The following is a 17949-nucleotide window of genomic DNA, read 5'->3' on the forward strand; positions in this document are numbered from 1 at the left end:
TAATTTTAGCAGACTTATAGTTTTGTTTTATATGCCTGGCGTTTTATAGTATTAGACATTCATGGGCACGGTGGACCAGCATCTCCTCCCCCCCCCCCCAGATGATTGTGATGGTCTGTACTTTGACTTCCCAGCAGAGCCCTGAAGAAGTTTTCATGGAGATCAGGAGGCCTCTGGAGTGGCACTGCAAGCAGATGGACCATTTTGTGGGACTCAATTTCAACTCCAATTTCAACTTTGCCTTGGTGGGGCATCTGCTAAAAGGTAGGCAGGTAGCCCTTTGTCTCAGACCATGTCAGTTGAAGGTACGCTTCCCGCTGTTTACGGACACTCACTGAAACATTTCCCCACCAGGTAAATATTCCCATCAGGTTTTATAGAGGCAGTTTCATTGGTCAGTCTGCCAGGTAATTGACATTTAAAGCACACCATTCAGCCCACCACAAAAATCCTGGAACTGTACCCTTTACAGAGTGACACTTCCAAGCGCTGTTAAGGAACTAGAGTTCATAGGATTCTTTCAGGGGAAGTGCTTTGAATGTGCTTTAAATACATAGTATGCACACAGTTTGGCAGACTCAGAGGGGGGCATGATCAGATTGGCAGCTGGCTTCAGATTAGCTGCAGCCCCCAGCACAGCCAGTATTTTGACTGCTTGTGCTGCAGACGACAGATTGTGTGTGTTGTCTTTCTGCTGACATTCTGTGAAGGAGGATGCATTTATTGATATGTTTTCTGCTTGCTTTTTCGCATCTTATTTATGATGTGAATCTTATATGCCTGTAAAGCTTTGTTCTCTGTTAATACATAAAAGGAAACTCTTAGTCTCCTGCTCCCTAGGATTCCCAAGGGGCCTTCTTTATTCACTGCCATTAGAGCGGCAGTGAAGAATACAGAACACCTCCGAATCAACGGAATGGAGGGCAAGGGGAGGGAGGGCTGGGAAGGACAAGTCAGTTGGCGGCACTTGGAGGGAGAGAAGGAGCTGAGGAGAGAGACCTGTGGGGAGGAGTAGGTGGATGAGAAAGCAAATGGACCAGACCTCAGAGAGCAGGAGAAGCGTGAACAGAAGCAGCAGAGCCAGTAGTCTGAAAGACTGTTTTTACGATGCAAACTGAGAGGTATTCCATAATGTATCTAGATACAGATAATCCTTGTTTTGCACATGTTCAAAGCCAAATGTGCGGGCCATTTTTGGGCCAGGAAGGGGGCAGGGCAGGGCTCCGTTGTATGCTCTGCCAAATCAGGGGTTGCCTGTATCCATTGCTGAAAACCACAGGAGGGAAGAGTGCATCTGCTTGTCTGCTGTGAGAAGGGGTTGCTAGACTAGATGGGTCACTGGCCTGGCTCAGCAGTCTCTTCTTATGTTCTTATTCAGCTAGGAACATAGGGAGCTGCCTTGTACTGAGACAGGCCATTGGTCCACCTGGCTCAGCACTGTCAGCAGACACACTTGGCACAAGTCAAGTGGTAGAGATGGGTTGGGCTGGGTGTGCGCATTGGGAGTGGGGCGTGGGGGGTGGGTGCATCTTTTTTCTTGTTTAAATGTGTGTGCTTATACAATAAATCTTCATATTCATTAGACTCCAGAGTGATTACCAGTTTACCTTTCCTCAGCTGTGGTTGAGAACCTTCTGCATTACTTTAGGATGCAGAGGAGATAGATGAACTGAACCCTTTCGGGCTCCAGGAAGCAGTTCCCGGAATGCTCTCCTATGGGAAATTATCTGTGCAGGTAGAGAAACAGCACAACAGGGAGTAGGCTGGATTAGAAGTCTTCGTCCTGAGATGCTAGTTTTCTACTTGCGGGGAGTGGTTACAGTGTTGGGAATGGCATCTTCCACCTGGCAGGTTGAGGTGATCTGGTCTGTACTATAGGTGTCCCCCCCCCCCATGTGCAGACAGAGCTCAAAAGAACCCTATTCAAGCATTCTTGTAATTGGGAAATTCCACAACATGTGATCGAGGGGCAGCAGAGAGGAGCTCACTAGCTCTGCTCTCCTCTGTTCTTGTCTCCCTCTGTGATCTGAAGGGCAACTGCCTGGAGAGGTGAGCCTCCTTCTGCTTTTGAAAGATCTGGGTGGTGTAGACCCCTGAATTTCCAGGAGTGCAGGAGGCTTCCTGCTTCAAACAGTTGCCCTTCTACATGTGGAGGGCAACAGGAAGAGAAGGCAGTGTGCTTGTCCATCCGCCACCATTGGTTACAGGTCTGAGGGTATTGGCGACGAGCCTGGCTCGTGTGGCAGTTAGGCATTGGCAGGGGTATTATTATGCAAATGAGTTGGGGGGGAGGAACGCCACCACCTCCCCCAAATGTTGAAGGGTAGTTCGTTAAAGGACTCCGGGGGGCGTCGCCTCGTCCGAAACCTATGGAGGCTAGGGCCTAAAGCGCGCTCCCGAGCGGTAACCCCTTGGGGAGCGCCTAGGGATGTGCATCTCGGGGGCTCCCGCTGTTGGTGCTTAACCCTTCCCGGTTCTAGGCCGGTTAGTCTGATAGGGCCAATGCCTAAAGCCAATACCGCTCTTACCTGTAATCAATAAAGTTGTGGCCATTTTATGCCCATTAACCTAAATTCTGGTGTCCAGTGTCTTTATTTATTCCATCTGTGGGAGGGGGCGGGAATCGCCACACAACACCTGAATTTGGTTAGTGAGATGGGCAGCTAATCCTGACCAACTCACAGTTGTCATTGCATCCTTAATCAGATTATAACTTCATTGAATTTCAGTCCCTGTGAATGATGCCTATCTCTGTCCTCACTAAAGACCCTGAAATACATTGTGTGACACACAAACCCCCCATCCATAAAATGCTTTGCAACCATCTCCCTGTCCCTGTAGATAACTGACTGCTTTATGCATTTTTTACCCGGTTTAGGCTATCGGCATCCCTCTCCAACTATCGTGGCAAGGACAGTCAGAATTCTACACACGCTCCTCGCTCTGGTGAACAAACATAGGAACTGTGACAAGTTTGAGGTGAATACCCAGAGTGTGGCTTACCTTGCAGGTAAAAAAACCCAACTCTATTAGGCTTGTATCCAATCCAATTCTAGCATCCAATCTGACCGTTCTTCTCTTTGCTATTAACAAAATGTAAACAAGAAAGGAGAGAGCTGGTGTGGTGCAGTGATTGTAGCGCTAGATTACGGCAGAATCCTCCCCCAGCCATGAAGTTCCCTGGGTGATTGGGGATCCCTTAGTCTGCTCAGCCTAACCTATATTGGAGGGTTGTTGTGAAAATAAAGTTGGATGGGGAGAGAATGTGTGTGCTGCTTTGAGCTCCTTGGAAGAACATACAATAAAGGAAGAACTACGTTGTGTGTGTCGTTTTCCCTTTCCCACCCCTGAAGAGCTGGCTTTTTAAAGGCTAAAGCTCTCCCAGCTCAATAGGATGGTTTCTGGAGTGTTTTCATCAGTATGGATCTGTAGAGCGACTCCTCATTTTATATTGCAGATTTGTTTGTTTGTTTCTATTAAGCCAATCACTGAAGCTTTTTTCAGTGTGTTTGATTTTGGAATTTATATCCCGCTCTTCGTCCCTAGACCTCAGTTAAAAAGTTTTTAAAATGTTGTATTGAATTTATATTCTGTGGAGCTCAATGCAGCATACATGGAGCTTCCCCAGCAGCCTCCCATCCAGGCACTGACCATACCCAGCCCTGCTTAGCTTCAGCAAGGAGGCTGCATCATGTGCCTATGGACTGTGCCCTGGGGACCCCTGTGGAATTTGGGAACCTGTAAAAATGATGCCAAGCAAGCGCATTGGAGTGCATTGTGCTTATTTTCTGCAACTGATTCTGTTTCTGCCTGTGGTGGAGACTAGACAAGTGTCGTGCAAGGCACCAAAGTCCCATTTTGACACCACTGGGACTCTGCTCAACCTGAACCCCTTCTTCCGAGTACTTGCCAATGTGTTTTTGTAGCCTTCCTTTGGAGTCCTGAGGGCTGGATTCCCACATGCCCCACCTTGAAGGAGGCTTGGAGGCTTGGAATACTGAAGTCTTTATGCAATAGCAGCTTCTGGACCTGTACTGAGTAATAAGAGAGCAGCTACATCCTGCCTTGCTTTACATATCATGATGGTGCTGTTAGGCTTTGGGAGATTCTGCGGCGAAGTATATACTTTGGACATCTGTTTCCTTCCTTTTATCATTTAAGCTTTACTCACTGTGTCCGAGGAGGTTCGAAGTCGGTGCAGCTTAAAGCATAGGAAGTCGCTCCTCCTGACAGACGTTTCGATGGAAAATGTTCCAATGGAGACGTATCACATACACCACAGCGATGGCAGCTTCAGGTCAGGGGTCCTCCTAAACTTTTCATGGGATGGTGCATTTTAATTTGGGATCAAGGAGGTTGTCTGGGGAGGGCCATAGCTCACATGCTTTGCTTTCAAAGGTCCTGGGTTCTGCTGCTGGCATCTTCAGGTAGGGCTGGCGAAGGAAACCTGCTTGAAGCCCTGCAGAGAAACTGCTGCTAGCCAGTGTAGACAATATTGAGCTTCCTGTATTCACAGCACAATTTAAAACGGACAGGTGACCTGCGGCCCTCCAGCTCCCCTTGACCCCAGCCCAGTGGTCAGGCATGATGGGAGTTGTGGTTCAGCAGCATCTGTAGGGCCACAGGTTGCCCGTCCCTGATTTCAAGCCATAGGTTCAAAATCTGCAAAAGGCAAAGTGGACAGGAAGGTAAGCGTGTGAGATGTTTTAAGTTGAGGGCACATGATAGAGCAATGGCAGGAGGAAGGGAAGGGAAGACCATGTGGGAGTTGGTCCCAGCCAGATTAATTGATGGTGCCTCATTGCCTCCCCTCTCGCTTGGAGGCAGGCAGCTGGAACGGCCGCTGAGTCGCAGCTCTTACCAGTTTGGGGCCACAACTTGAATTTCGGGGGGGGAGAGAGAGCTGTAAACTGCGCACATGGCAGAGAGTGTTTTGAGAGAGTCAGGGGCTGGCTGCTTTTGAAGGAGGAGGGGGGGTTTGATGTTCTTACTCTGCTCTTTTAACAATAAGCGATGCATTGTTTTCTGAACATTTGGTTTGTCCTCTCTTTCAGGACACTAAGGGAAAACCAGCCATGGTCTTCTCCCAAGGGCTCAGACAGACATCTCGCTGCCAGTTACCCAACAGTGGGGCAGATCAGCCCACGCACAAGGAAGTCCATGAGTTTGGATATGGGGCAGCCTTCTCAAGCCAACACTAAAAAGCTACTAGGTTAGTGGGGAGTTTCCCTCCTCTCTTTGTCACTAGGTTAGAGGCATGTGTGAGGAAGGCAGACCTGCAAACCTGCGCCTAAGAGACCCTGGGCTGATCACCTTTTTATTTTTCTCTCTTAGCTGGGGGAGGGTGGGGGATAAACAATTTTGGTCTGCCACTTTTGTGGCAAGCTTTACATTCAGCTTCCTGTTCTGACCAGACTGCCATTCAAGAAAATGTGTACCTTTTAACAGCCCTATTAAAGTAAGCCATTTCTACTTACTTGCCAGCATATCTTGGATGTACAACTAATTTTTTCAGCCACAAATACCAAAGCATTATTGTTCAGGCAGGATACAGAGTGGATGTGAGTGCATGCCAATTTACTGTTTTTATTTCCTGATCTGTTTCCCACGCCCCACTCTTTGATTTTGATTTTTTTTTAAAATAATATATATATAGGTACAAGAAAGAGTTTTGACCATTTGATGCCTGACACAAAAGCGCCTAAAAGACAAGAAATGGAATCTGGGATCACCACACCTCCCAAAATGAGAAGGGTAGCAGAAAATTATGAAATGGGTAAGGAACAAAGCTATTGGACCCAGCTACTAGTTAACATGTCCTCGCAATATGAAGGATTGCAAATATAGCAGGGGAGTGGGGAACCCAGCTGATCTTAGGGCATTGATCATTTGCCTGAGGCCACATGGCAATCATGGTTGAGACTGGAACTGAAGCCTGGTCTCCCAGGTACAATATCGACTTTCTCTCAAGTGAGACACTCTTGCTCTCATACTAGTGATTTCCATCTGTTCTGATGGCACAATAAATAGATCTGTCCGTTCTTGCTTTCCTCATTAAATACGTTGCTCTCTTCCTACAGAAACTCAAAGGATATCGCCGCAGCAGCATCCTCATCTCCGGAAAGTATCAGTGTCAGAGTCCAATGTCCTCCTGGATGAAGAAGTCCTCACAGATCCCAAAATCCAAGCCCTGTTGCTGACCATCCTGGTATATGCACTTTTAATCTCAGTTGCTTGCATTGTGTTTCCTCCAGCATGTTTTAAAAGCACAGTAGTCAAGGCAAGTAGCTCACCAGGACTTAGATGTTGACCTTTTTCTTTCTTTCTGTCCCCTCCCCCGCTTTTTTTTTGGCAGGCAACACTAGTAAAATATACGGCAGATGAGTTTGACCAGAGAATCCTGTATGAGTATTTAGCAGAAGCCAGTGTGGTGTTCCCAAAGGTCTTTCCTGTTGTGTAAGTGTTCACATCTTCTCACAACATGTCTGCTTCCTGCTCGAAGTCAAAATAAAAAAATTTCTTCCAGTAGCACCTTAAAGACCAACTAAGTTAGTTCTTGGTATGAGCTTTCGTGTGCATGCACACTTCTTCAGATACTGCTCGAAGGTTTTTAATGATGAAGTGATATACAAATTCTGCTAAATGAAAGGAGATTTACACTCATCTAATGGGGGTTCAAACCTTAGGAAGTAGTCTACCAATAGAGGCTGGTCCATAGGGTTAAACAAGGCACTGCCCTACCAATTTCACTCTGTCCTCAGCCAGCCTCCATTTGCTTACCTTCTCATTTGTAACCAGTCCAGGGCTGGTCCTCATTAGGTCTCAGTGCTCAGCAAGGAGGAGGATTGCGACAAAACTATAATTAGTTGGATGTGCTTGTCATTGGCTCTGGCTTTACCTATTGTTGGCCTCCAAACATTCGCACTACGTGTCCCAATAGGCACCTGACCCCACTTTTTGCTGATATCTCTTTATCCTAGCTGAGTGGAATGATGAAAAAGACCCCATACAGTGAGGATAAATGGTAGATAACTCCTTACAGAGTTTCCATTCAAGGTTGATATTTGTTCATGGGATTGGATCCACTTGCCAATGCATCTCTGGGAATGAATTCCCCAAGCCTAGAACCATAGAGATGTGCAGCTTGCTGTGTATACTGTTTAAGAGCAGGCTCGTAGTTGGACAGCTATTACAGTCAAAATTAACTGGAGCCAGTTGTCGTCAGCTGTTAGGAAGTGCATGTTTATCTTGAGTTTAGCTGCCATGCCTGTGCACCCAAAGAATCTAAAAAATTGTAGTTTGGAAAGGTGCTGATAATGCTCTGTTAGAGATCCCTAGCCAGCTTTATAGAAATATTCCCTTGCAAAAGGGAACAACTATTGATGTCTGTCTGTCTGTCTGTAATGCACATATGCCCTCCATTGCAAGCCACATGTTGTTAGGATAGATTTGTTGGCTAAAATAGGCTGTACGGTCCACCTTGCTCCCTGTGATGAAAACTTAACAACTGATAAACTGACATGGTGTGTTTTATTGCCTAGGCACAATTTATTGGACTTCAAGATAAATACCCTGTTGTCGCAGTGTCAGGATCCCAATTTATTGAATCCAATTCATGGCATTGTGCAGAGCGTGGTTTACCACGAGGAATCTCCGCCACAGTACCAAACTTCTTATCTACAAAGTAGGTATCTTGCAGCTCCTTTGAAAAAAGGTCTCAGATGCTCAGGTAAAGAATAAAGGCTAACATTTAAACCCCACAAGCATGGTTGCCTTTAATTGTATATACTTTGCTTTTCTCCAAAAGACAAATTGGATTGCCTTTCAACAGAAAACTGTTAACAAAGTGGCTTACCATTTTAAAATGACAAAGTGTTGCTTCTGTGGGCGTGTGTCCCATCAAACCCCGCTCCCCCAAGTGCATCTGTTCCCTCCCTCCGGAGACAAAAGCCTGGAATCTGGTCTGTTTCATTACTAGTTGCCAGGGAACCAGAAGAGAAGCTTGACCGCACAAGCTGTATTGTATATTCCATCCTTTACGCCAGAAAAGGTCCTGCTCCTGGTAGATGCCATCCTTTCTTTCCTGAAGGAAGGCACCAAGAGCAGAGTTTCTGTTGGTTTCTGTGTTTCACCAGTGGATCATCTTGAGGCCTTGGTGTTTCATTCAGGAGAAGGTCCTTCCTGGGAGTAGCAGTGCTCAAAGCTCCTCCCCTAACCCCCCTCGGCTGTATTTGCCTTTGCTTTAGCAGACCCTTTGGTGTCACTTGGTAGCTCTCAGTCAGAGATGAGGAACCTGTGGCCCTCTAGACCTTCTTGGATTCAAAGTCCCATCTGGCTCAGCCAGCACAGCCAGTGGTCGGCTATGATTAGAGGTGTAATTCAAGAATACCTGGAGGTTCCCAATCCCTAAGAACATAAGACGGAGCCTCCTGGATTAAGCCAGTGGCCCATCCAGTCCAATATCTTGTTTTCACAGTGGCCAGCCAGATGCCTGTGGGAAACCAGGAAGCAGGACTTGAGTGCAACAGTGCTCTTTCCACTTGTGAGTCCCAGCAACTAGTATTTAGCAACATATTGCCTCCAGCAGTAGAGGCAGAACCATTGTGACTAGGAGCCATTGGTAGCCTTATCTTCTAAGGACTGAGCAGATTGAACAAATAATAGTGGGTCCAATGGTCAAGAAGACGGTCTCTGCACGTGCTGTAGAGAGAAGTGAGGGGTGGATGGGGGTTGTCAACCTGGTAAGGTAACCCATCTAGGAGAAGGAAAACTCTGGTCTTCAACACCCGCTGCCTTGTAGGATGTCTTCGGGAGAAGAAAAGTCTAAGGAGTAAACCCCACATAGATCTGGAGTCCCTAAAATGGTTGGATGGCACCTTGCATACCTCCTTCCAGCAGCTCCTGCAGTCAAGCTGCTGCCAAACATATTGCTCTGCTTTCCTTTGGACCACATCAGCGAGGCCAAGAGAGGGGTCTTGTCATCTAGGCAGCTCAGGACCTCCATACACTCTGTCCAGGCTTGCGCCCCAGGGAGGTCACTTCGGTGCTGCTAATGCAGTGGTTTGACTTCACCCCAGGAAGCGCACTCCATTCTCTCTCTCTCTCTTGACAGACGAATGCCAAAATCAACAACTTTTAAAGCTATCCAATCTGGTAGCCATCACTCCTCATTTTTTGTTCATCATTTCTTAAGAAGGTCAGAAAGACCACCTTAGATTCTTTAGGACGATTTCTGAAACTTCCCTTTGATACATCTTCTCCTCCTCCCATTTTCCCTTGAGAGACAGGAAAATGTGTTTAAATGGCTTTTATGCCGCACTGTTGCATTTTATTATTTTAATGGAAGCAGCCCCGAGCAATGGATTATTTTATTGTGTACTACATCAGATGCTAATATGCGAGCGATAGGAGAATATTATCAAAACAATGGGCTGTATCCAATGCACTCCATACTCAGAGTAGACCCTTTGGAATTAACGGACCTGTTAGTGGCAATAAATGGGCCAACAGTGGGGCAATTAAAATGTTAAATGTTGTACTACACTGATTTGGGCTCATGTGTATGACATCTCTTGGTTTTTCCACACCGAATTACTTGGCAGCGAAATGTGTGAATGGATACACTTGCAAAGCAAGTGCATTTGAGGGGAAATGAAAGTGTGTGCAAAAGGAAACAGAAAATATAACAAGATATATATTTATTTATAACCAATAAATCTAGTACGTAACAGTCTCTTTTGTAGCCTAAAAGCAATGTGTTCTGTCATATGACAGAGAAATGGTAACATATTTCCTAGCCACTGCTTGAGTGACAGTTAGTTACTACTGGAGGAAACAAAATGCCACCCACATTAGATACAAAAATTTGGGAGAACGCTGAAAGATGTATCAGTTCAATGAAACATAGTACTGTACAGGAGAATGTTAAACCACAACTATAATTGGGAAATTTGTAAAAATGTTTTGTTTTTCTATTTATCTGCATTTTTGTTTCTACGGTTAAAAAAACCAAAAGTTGACTATTTTGTCATTACTTCTGCTTTATATTTGTCCTTGTATCTACTATTACAGTTTTTTGAGAATTTAAAAAGTGTTGTTGTTTTTTCTATAAAAAAAGATTATTTGTGGTTTCTTCAGATGGCTCATTGAACATCACAGGATGCTGATGTTGTCAAGTGATGTTTATGCATTTGCAAACATTTGCTTTTGATGAGCAAAGTATGAGGAAGTTCTTGCAAATGTCCTTCTTTGCATCTTGCCCTATCTTTCTTACTAAGGCGCACATTCATGCTTCTGCTTTTTTTGCTGGTTGCAGGTTTTGGATTTAATGGCTTGTGGAGGTTTGCGGGACCATTTTCTAAGGTGAGCAGTTGGGGCCTCTTTCAGCTGAAACCTTACATGGCATTTGTAGTAATGCTTAAGTGGACAATTGAAGTCCCTGTTGGAGGTTAATAATACTTGCACACACTTTTTTGATGTTGGTTAATTGATTTAATTACCCCCCTCCCATAGGCTAAATAGTTGTTCATGACTTATTACTCAGCAGCTTTGAAAAATGTATTGCCTCCTGGATGGCGTCCCAACCCTTTGAGAGTAGACCCTCTTCTCCTGGGCAGCAGACAGGGCCAGTCAAGAGGATTCTTTCCAGGAGAGGAGCTATCGTGCCCTCCTGGACTGGCCCTTTCTGCTGGCAGTGCCACTGGACTTTTTGGTGAGATCCCTCAGGCTCATAACTTCAAAACATTTTAAAACTTTTTGGGTTTGTTTTGTGCAGCTTCCCCATTGGCCTCCCTGCCCCATCTAGCTGGAGGCACAAGGAGGAAAAACAGCACTCCACCAGTCTTTCCCTTCTGAATGTGTAGGACCTGTTCATTGGTGGGAACCACACATCCCAGTAAGAGTGGGGCAGCAGGAAGCTTCTTCAGACACACACACCTGTGGCCCTAGATTGTAAGCCAAAGGCTCCCCCCGCCCCCAGTGAGAACTAGCAGGTAGAGATGGAGCTGATCTGTTTCTCATTTTTTCCAGCAAACACAAATCCCAGACTATGCTGAGCTCATAGTAAAGTTCCTTGATGCCTTGATCGACACCTACTTACCTGGGATTGATGAGGAAACCAGCGAGGAATCCCTGCTGACGCCAACTTCTCCTTACCCTCCTGCCGTGCAGAGTCAGCTTAGTATTACGGCAAACCTAAACCTCTCCAATTCCATGACCTCACTTGCAACTTCCCAGCATTCCCCAGGTCAGTTCGCCATGCTTTTTCATTGCTTACGTCAAGGGGGAAGGATTTGTTAAAACACCTTTGAGGGCACTGCTCCCTTTTTTGGGTGTCAGGCTCTTTCCCTGGGGCAGCTTATCATCACCCCTTGTTGAGCCTCAAGGCTCTGTTCTTCGTTAGACTTATTCTCAGAGACATTTCTTGCACTGAATTTGTGGGGGGCAGAGGTGGGGTGAATTTCCACTCGCCTGTTCCTGACGTTGGCACAAATCAAGATGAGATAATACATGCAATGAAGTAGTCTAGCGTCATGGACAACGATATGGGATCAGATCTTATCTCAGCTCGGTGGCTTCCTAACTGCTTTGGATAAAGCATACTCTGACTTGGTTTGTCCCCAAATGGCAGTGTTGATGTACAAGTGCAGAATTTGTTCTTGGGGGCAGAATGAAATGTCCCTAGAAGCTTAAAAATAAACACCCTTTGGGTTCAGTTGCTAGGCTACATAGGAAGCTTCCCTAAACTGTATCAGACTATTGGTCCATCTAACTTAGCATTGTCTCCACACTGACTGGCAGTGGCTTGTCAAGGTTTTGACAGCAGATATATATGCAGCCCCACCTCCAGATGCCACTGAGAATTGAACCAGGGACCTGTTGCATGCAAAGTGGGTGCTCTGCTGTTAAGCTAGAGCCCTTCCCCACGTTACCCAGAGGCAAACATGCATTTGCCGGAATCTGCACTCTTGCTTTCATTCACAGCTCTTTGGTGAGCGAACCTCTCTGCAACTGTGAGTTTGCTACGTTGACTTGTTAGGTCTGCGCTTAAAAACATCTTGGGCGTATAAGTAAAAAACAAACAAACCCCAAACACAAACATCTCTACTGGATCAGGCTACAGGTTTCATCTAGTCCAGTGTTTCCCAACCTTGGGTCTCCAGCTGTTTTTGGACTACAACTCCCATCATCCCTAGCTAGCAAGACCAGTGGTCAGGGATGATGGGAACTGTAGTCCAAAAACAGCTGGAGACCCAAGGTTGGGAAACACTGATCTAGTCCAGCACCTTGCTTCCCATAGCGACTAGCCAGATGCCTCTGGGAAACCAACAAGCAGGACATCATGGGAAGATCCCTCTGCCACCCTGTTCTTTGCTCTCTAGCAACTGATACTCAGAGAGACATTGTTCCTTATCAAGGCCCTGGGAACTGCTGTTCTCCATGAATTTGCCTAATTCCCCTTTAAAGCTATATAAGCTTTTGACCATCCTCACTATACTTTTGAAAGTCCTTTTGAAAGTCCTTGCCACTGCTATAAAGCTATAAAACTAGGTCTAGAAGGGTGGGGTAGGGCTCATTATTTCCTCTGAGAAGCTTTCTGGAGCTGATGGGAGTTGTATTTCAGCAGCCTCTGGTGAGCCAAAGATTCCCTGCCCTGGGTGTAAAGCAATGCTGATGGGTGGGATGCGAAAGTAAGAAGGGTCCCAGAGTCAGACTGTTGCATTTGTAATGGAAATGGAAGTAGTGAGTACAAGCTCCCATTTTGTCCCGTAACATGCAGTGTAGCTGTGTGAGGTTGCCTCCGCTCCATAGAGGCCTAGAAATATATCCATTCCTAAGCAATATATATTGGTTTGCTATTACACGTTTTAAAAAGATGGAGAAACGGATTTGCAAAAGTCCCCGGCTCATTTTAAGATATATTGCCATCTATTGTATCCTGCAAAGCTGTCCGTCCTTCTGTAGCTGAGAAGGCTCCAGGCCCCAAGAGCTTGGTCAAGAAGACTTTTTGCCTCCTTAGGCTAAAGAACAGGGGGAGCAGCCCTTTACAAAGCCAGATCCTTAGTCCATCTAGCTCAGTGTTGCTGATCTATGACTGCAGTAAGTAAGGCTAATGGCCAGGGGTGATGGGAGCTGTAGTTCAGCCAAAGGTTCCCATACACTTGCTGTGGACAAATCTAGTATTTTTATAGGATTACAAGTGTCTGAAAAGCAAATGTTTGAAAACTCTCTATGTGACCGAGACAGGGGGTGGAGAGAAATGGGAATTCACTTTTTGTACTCCTGACAAGCTATTTAACTGAAAGTGAGGTGCTAGGGGCTGTGGCTAACATGTTATCCTACACATCTCTAGGTTAGAGCCCCCACGTCTATCCCCCCCCCCAGATATTTATATGGAGGGCTCCATAAATGCTTTCTGACTTGGACCAGTGCTACTGAAAGGGAGCGTCTTTCAACCCTAATCCTTTCCTGGCTTTTGTAGCTATGCCTTAGCTTCTTATATCCAAACACAGTTTTTTTCTTGAATTGGGAAGTGTTTTGTTTTCCTGTGCTAAGAGTCACGTCCTTAGCAATGAGCAAAGAGTAACCACATAATCCTGTTCTTGCTGCTGCTTTCACTGTCTCCCACCTGAAACTAGGAGGAGGAACGTGTACCGTAAGCTAGCGTGGAATTGTTAAGAAACAGACCTCCCTGGCTCTAGGTCATTGTGTGCCCTGTGGGTCATAGAACTGTTGAAAAGCAGCTCTTGCCGTCCAAGGGGGGGGGGACCAAAAACTTTTTCAGCATGGGGCAGGTGGGACACCTGTGTTCAGTTCATAAGACCCCATGTGCTAATTAAGGCTTCCCACCCATGAATGCTTCTTCAGCTGTGTTCCTGACCTGTAGGGCAGCCACCCTCCAGTTCTGATTTTGCACAGCAGGTTGTGACATTGGCTATATCTGCGCTACACATATAAAGCGGTCTCCTACCACTTTGAACAGTCATGAATTTTCCCCAAAGAGCCCTGGGAACTGTGGTTTGTTAAGGGTGAAGAGAGTTGTGAGGGAAACCCTGTTCCCTCACATAGCTACTATTTCCAGTGTTCCCTACGAAGAGAGAAATATTGTTAAATGACTGAGAATTGCAGCTGTACTGTCAGGGGTGGTAAGAGACTTAGTTCAACAATATTTCAAATGTTGTTTTTTAAAAAAAAAAACGCTTTGGTTTTGGGGGTGTTTTTTTCTCCTTGATTGCCACCCTGGGCTATTTTGGGAGGAAGGGTGGGATAAAATCAACATATAAATAAATTTATTTGATGGTGAAATAAAAAATTACGTAAGGCTTTATTTTAAAAAATATTTAAGGACGGAGTGAAAATCAGTTCATTAATTAATCTGGAGAGATGCAGGTTTCCCTTCCCTGTCCATAATCACTGTCCTGTAAATGTTTTCTGTCTGTCTTCCAATCATGAATGTTGATCGCTCATCTTTTCTCTTTCATTCTGTGTCTGTGAAGCTTCTCTGCCTTGCTCTAAATCTGCAGTTTTCATGCAACTTCCTCATCCAGGTACTCTAATTTTCATTCTACTTGCACGAGCTACTGCTTTGATCTGTGCCAGAGCTGGGGCTCATGACAGGAAGAGGAGTCTTATTTTTATTTTGCAGAGATCCCAAAACCTAGGACAGAATAGGGGCAGGGAGTGGGCCTTTAGCGCGTGACTGTAGTGCTTCTGCTGCTGGGCATTTTGGGAGGCTGGGTGTTCCAGGGCACAGAGCAGTGAATTTGGACCTGTGTTGAAACCCTGCATCAACCCTAGGATTCTTGGCTGGGTTGGAAAATGGAAATATTTATAATCTCTCAAAGCACTACTAATGGTGCTGTAGAGACGACAGTTATGTACCCAACTACATTTTGTAAAGGCATAAGAAAAGCACCCTGCTGGATCCAGCACCTTTTCCCCTGTGTTGGCACGGCTAAGTGTCTCCCAGCAAACCCATCAGGAGGGTATGAAGGAAAAAAACCCTCTCCCATTGTTTATTGCCCCCCCCCATGTTCTATTTACCTGCCATAGATAATAATAGCCAGTGATAAACCTCCGCAAATTTGCCTTCTCCCTTTTTATGTCTGCCAGCCACCATTGCCACATTTTGTAACTTTGCTCTCAAAGAATTGTCCTTTTAGCAGCAAAATGGATGGAGCCGTCAGGTGAGAATCTCCTCTGCAACGGCCCCAACCATATAGAAAAGTGCTTAGAGTTCCCCCTTCAGCCCAAACCCGTTAAGTATTCCTCACACGTTTAATCTACGAAGCTGCATTTTACTGACATTGTTACTGAGAGACACAATTTGTTTTCTTCAGAAGTGGCAAGATAGCTTTGTAAAAAACACACCACACACACCAAAGTCGACAGTAAAACATGAAGCGGCACTCCTAGTGGTTATATATCGCAGCACATCTGCCTCTCATGCTTCTCTGCCTGGAAGAAGGAACATTGAAGAGTAATAGGAAACTAGTTCCTTTTGACACTTCCAATTGTGTAGGTGTTTCCACATTGTGTGGTTTTTCTGTGTTGCTGAGAAACAGAAAAATTAAATAACCCACAGAAACTTTGAGCTTAACAATACCAAGTCTAATTAGACAAGTCTGCTGTTGTATACTTTAAAGTCTAAATTGGTTGGACATGTATCACACGGCACATTTTTGTCACGAATGAGTTACAAGGTCAATTCAGGGTTTCTTAGTTGTTTCGCTAAACCACCCCTTAGCAAAAACCCTCAAGTTTTGTCCAAAAAGCCTGATTCACACGATACAAAAGGGCCAGCATGTTTTGATTAAATAAATAAATACCTTGAGAATCAAGGTGGTTAAATTCCTGTTAGTATTTTTACTTGCATTCTCACTCCATAGGGCTGAGGGGTACAACATAGGTGGTCCCTCCCATTTTATCCTCACAACCGTCCTGTGGGGTAGGCTGGATTGAGAGAGAGACTGGCCCAATATCACCTAATGAGCTTTGTGGCAAATGGGCAGATTCAAGCCCAGTGCTTCCTAGTCTAAGCTCAGCGTTCTGACTACTGTACATCGCTGGCTGCCTTATTGGTGAAATGACACTCTCAAGATCCTCTCTCTTCTTCTCCTTCTGCCCTGTGCATTTCAGTGTTCCCCAGGTCACACCTTGCAAAACTTGCTGTACTGCCAGGGTGGGGGAAGACTTGTACCTTGTTTTCCTAGAGCAGCTCCCATCCATGTGCAAATGAAGATTGCGCCTGAGTCTCTTTTGCAATAATTCCGGGGACACTGGGGCGCATGCTCAGTTCACTCAAGAGGCTTGGCTATACTGAAAAGGGAACACGGGCGCCCCTTGAATTATGCTGTTCCATGTAGCAGTCTAGTTTTGAGTTTTGCCTTCTCTCTCGGTCTTCCTCGTTGCCTCTCTGCATTCATTTGCATGCAGAACAGTGGCTAAATTACACAGTTGCTACAGAAAGAAATGATATGGCGTGCACATGTTCATTTTGATGCTGCAGGAATACCAAAGAGGCCAAAGCACCAGGTAACTGGCTGAGACATTGTTGGTTGGGCTGTTCGTTCAGGCTAGTTGTGCGGCAACTCCATGCTGTGACCTCTCTCTCTCCCTCTCTCTCTGAACCGTAGATGCAACACTGATTGACTCAAGGTTGCTTTTACTCAGCATGGCGAGAACCAACCTTGCAAACCAGGGAAGCTACCTGACCAGAATTCTTTATGCAAACCAAGTATATTAGCATACCTATTTCTGCTAGTCATAGGTGGGTTGAGGTGGAGCTGTGCAGGGCACAGAAGCTCCGCCCCCCTGCTCATCCACATGGCGCCAACCCCAAGGATTTCTTAAAAAGTGTGGGCCACAAACTCCCAAGGCAAGTTTTGCAGCCACAAAAGGATGTAAGCAGGCAAGCATCTACACAGAAATTTATTCTATTGAGGGCTGCATCTGCAAAAAGAGTTCATGGTGGGGGAGTAGTTTGGACCAAAAGTCCCCTCTTGTCCATAACCCTTTTTTTAAAAATCACTGGCTAGCTAGGTACCCTTGAGATGGGTACCTTGAGATGGGGCACAGGAAGTAACAGCCTTCCCTTACAGTTCCCTTCTCCCCTCCCCGTTCCAGACTGCCTCTGAACATGGGAGTTGCCAGTAGTAAGGGTAAATGATACCCTTTGGCGAGTCTGGTCATCTCCCCCGAATCCTTCTCCTTTCAAAAGCCATCCAAGCCAGCGGCTTTTCTCCACTTCTTTGGATAGCGAGTTGAATGACGCACCATGTGAAGTTGCACATTCTTCTGCCTGTCCCACATCTACCACCAATCAAATTTCACATTTGTTTCTTTAAAACTTAAAAAAAATAAATCAAACCCTTCAGCTGAAAAAGCCTGCCAGAGTGACTTGCACAGGCTTAGTAGCAAACAAGACAATCCCTGCCTGCAGGCTTAGTCTGAGAGACATGGCACACAAGAAAGAAGGGGGAAAGGATGGGTTGGGAAGAGCAGTAGGAGCAGCAAACAGGAGCAGTTACACTTTCCCCACCCTGTGCATAGGTTTTCTACATGGCTGCCAGGCCCCTTCCCTTTAGTTGTGTGCCCCCACCCCTTCTGTATTAAGGATCCCTCGGGGCTCTAGCTTTTCCCTCAAGGGAAGGTGATCCACTCACTTGATCTTCTCAGTTTCCCTTCGTCTTCTTCCTCCTGGACTCCTGCCCCTCTGCCTGTGATATTTCTGTTGCCCTTTTGAATTGTGCCTGTTTTTCTGCCATCCCACTTCATTCATAATTCCGTTCATTTTGTTTTTTTGAAACCACTCAAATTATGGGTTTGGAATAAAGGATGCAAACTCAGCAGCTCGTTGGCACAGTGAGCACATCTGCCTGGTTGTCAGCATTGTGCATAATTCTGTTAACACAAAACACAGCTTTCCTAGGTGGAGAAGATACAAGGGAA

The 17949-nt window shown here is 45.7% G+C and overlaps 1 protein-coding gene across 4 annotated transcripts in view; it reads left to right on the plus strand.

Annotated features, from left to right (window-relative positions):
- The window catches only part of NF1 (neurofibromin 1), a 162526-nt gene that overhangs the window by 133707 nt on the left and 10870 nt on the right, over window positions 1–17949 (plus strand). For 2 of the 4 annotated variants that reach the window (XM_081172818.1, XM_081172821.1), the window contains 11 exons: window positions 138–264; window positions 2879–3010; window positions 4162–4297; window positions 5055–5212; window positions 5657–5776; window positions 6081–6208; window positions 6356–6456; window positions 7542–7684; window positions 10316–10362; window positions 11029–11245; window positions 14496–14546. In XM_081172818.1, coding sequence (XP_081028944.1) covers window positions 138–264; window positions 2879–3010; window positions 4162–4297; window positions 5055–5212; window positions 5657–5776; window positions 6081–6208; window positions 6356–6456; window positions 7542–7684; window positions 10316–10362; window positions 11029–11245; window positions 14496–14546 — 1360 coding nt within the window. The remainder of the gene's footprint in view (window positions 1–137; window positions 265–2878; window positions 3011–4161; window positions 4298–5054; window positions 5213–5656; window positions 5777–6080; window positions 6209–6355; window positions 6457–7541; window positions 7685–10315; window positions 10363–11028; window positions 11246–14495; window positions 14547–17949) is intronic. The other 2 variants (XM_081172819.1, XM_081172820.1) reach the window with 1 other exon arrangement.

Source organism: Podarcis bocagei, assembly GCF_964188305.1.
Source record: "Podarcis bocagei genome assembly, chromosome: 15".
Lineage (NCBI taxonomy): Eukaryota > Metazoa > Chordata > Lepidosauria > Squamata > Lacertidae > Podarcis > Podarcis bocagei.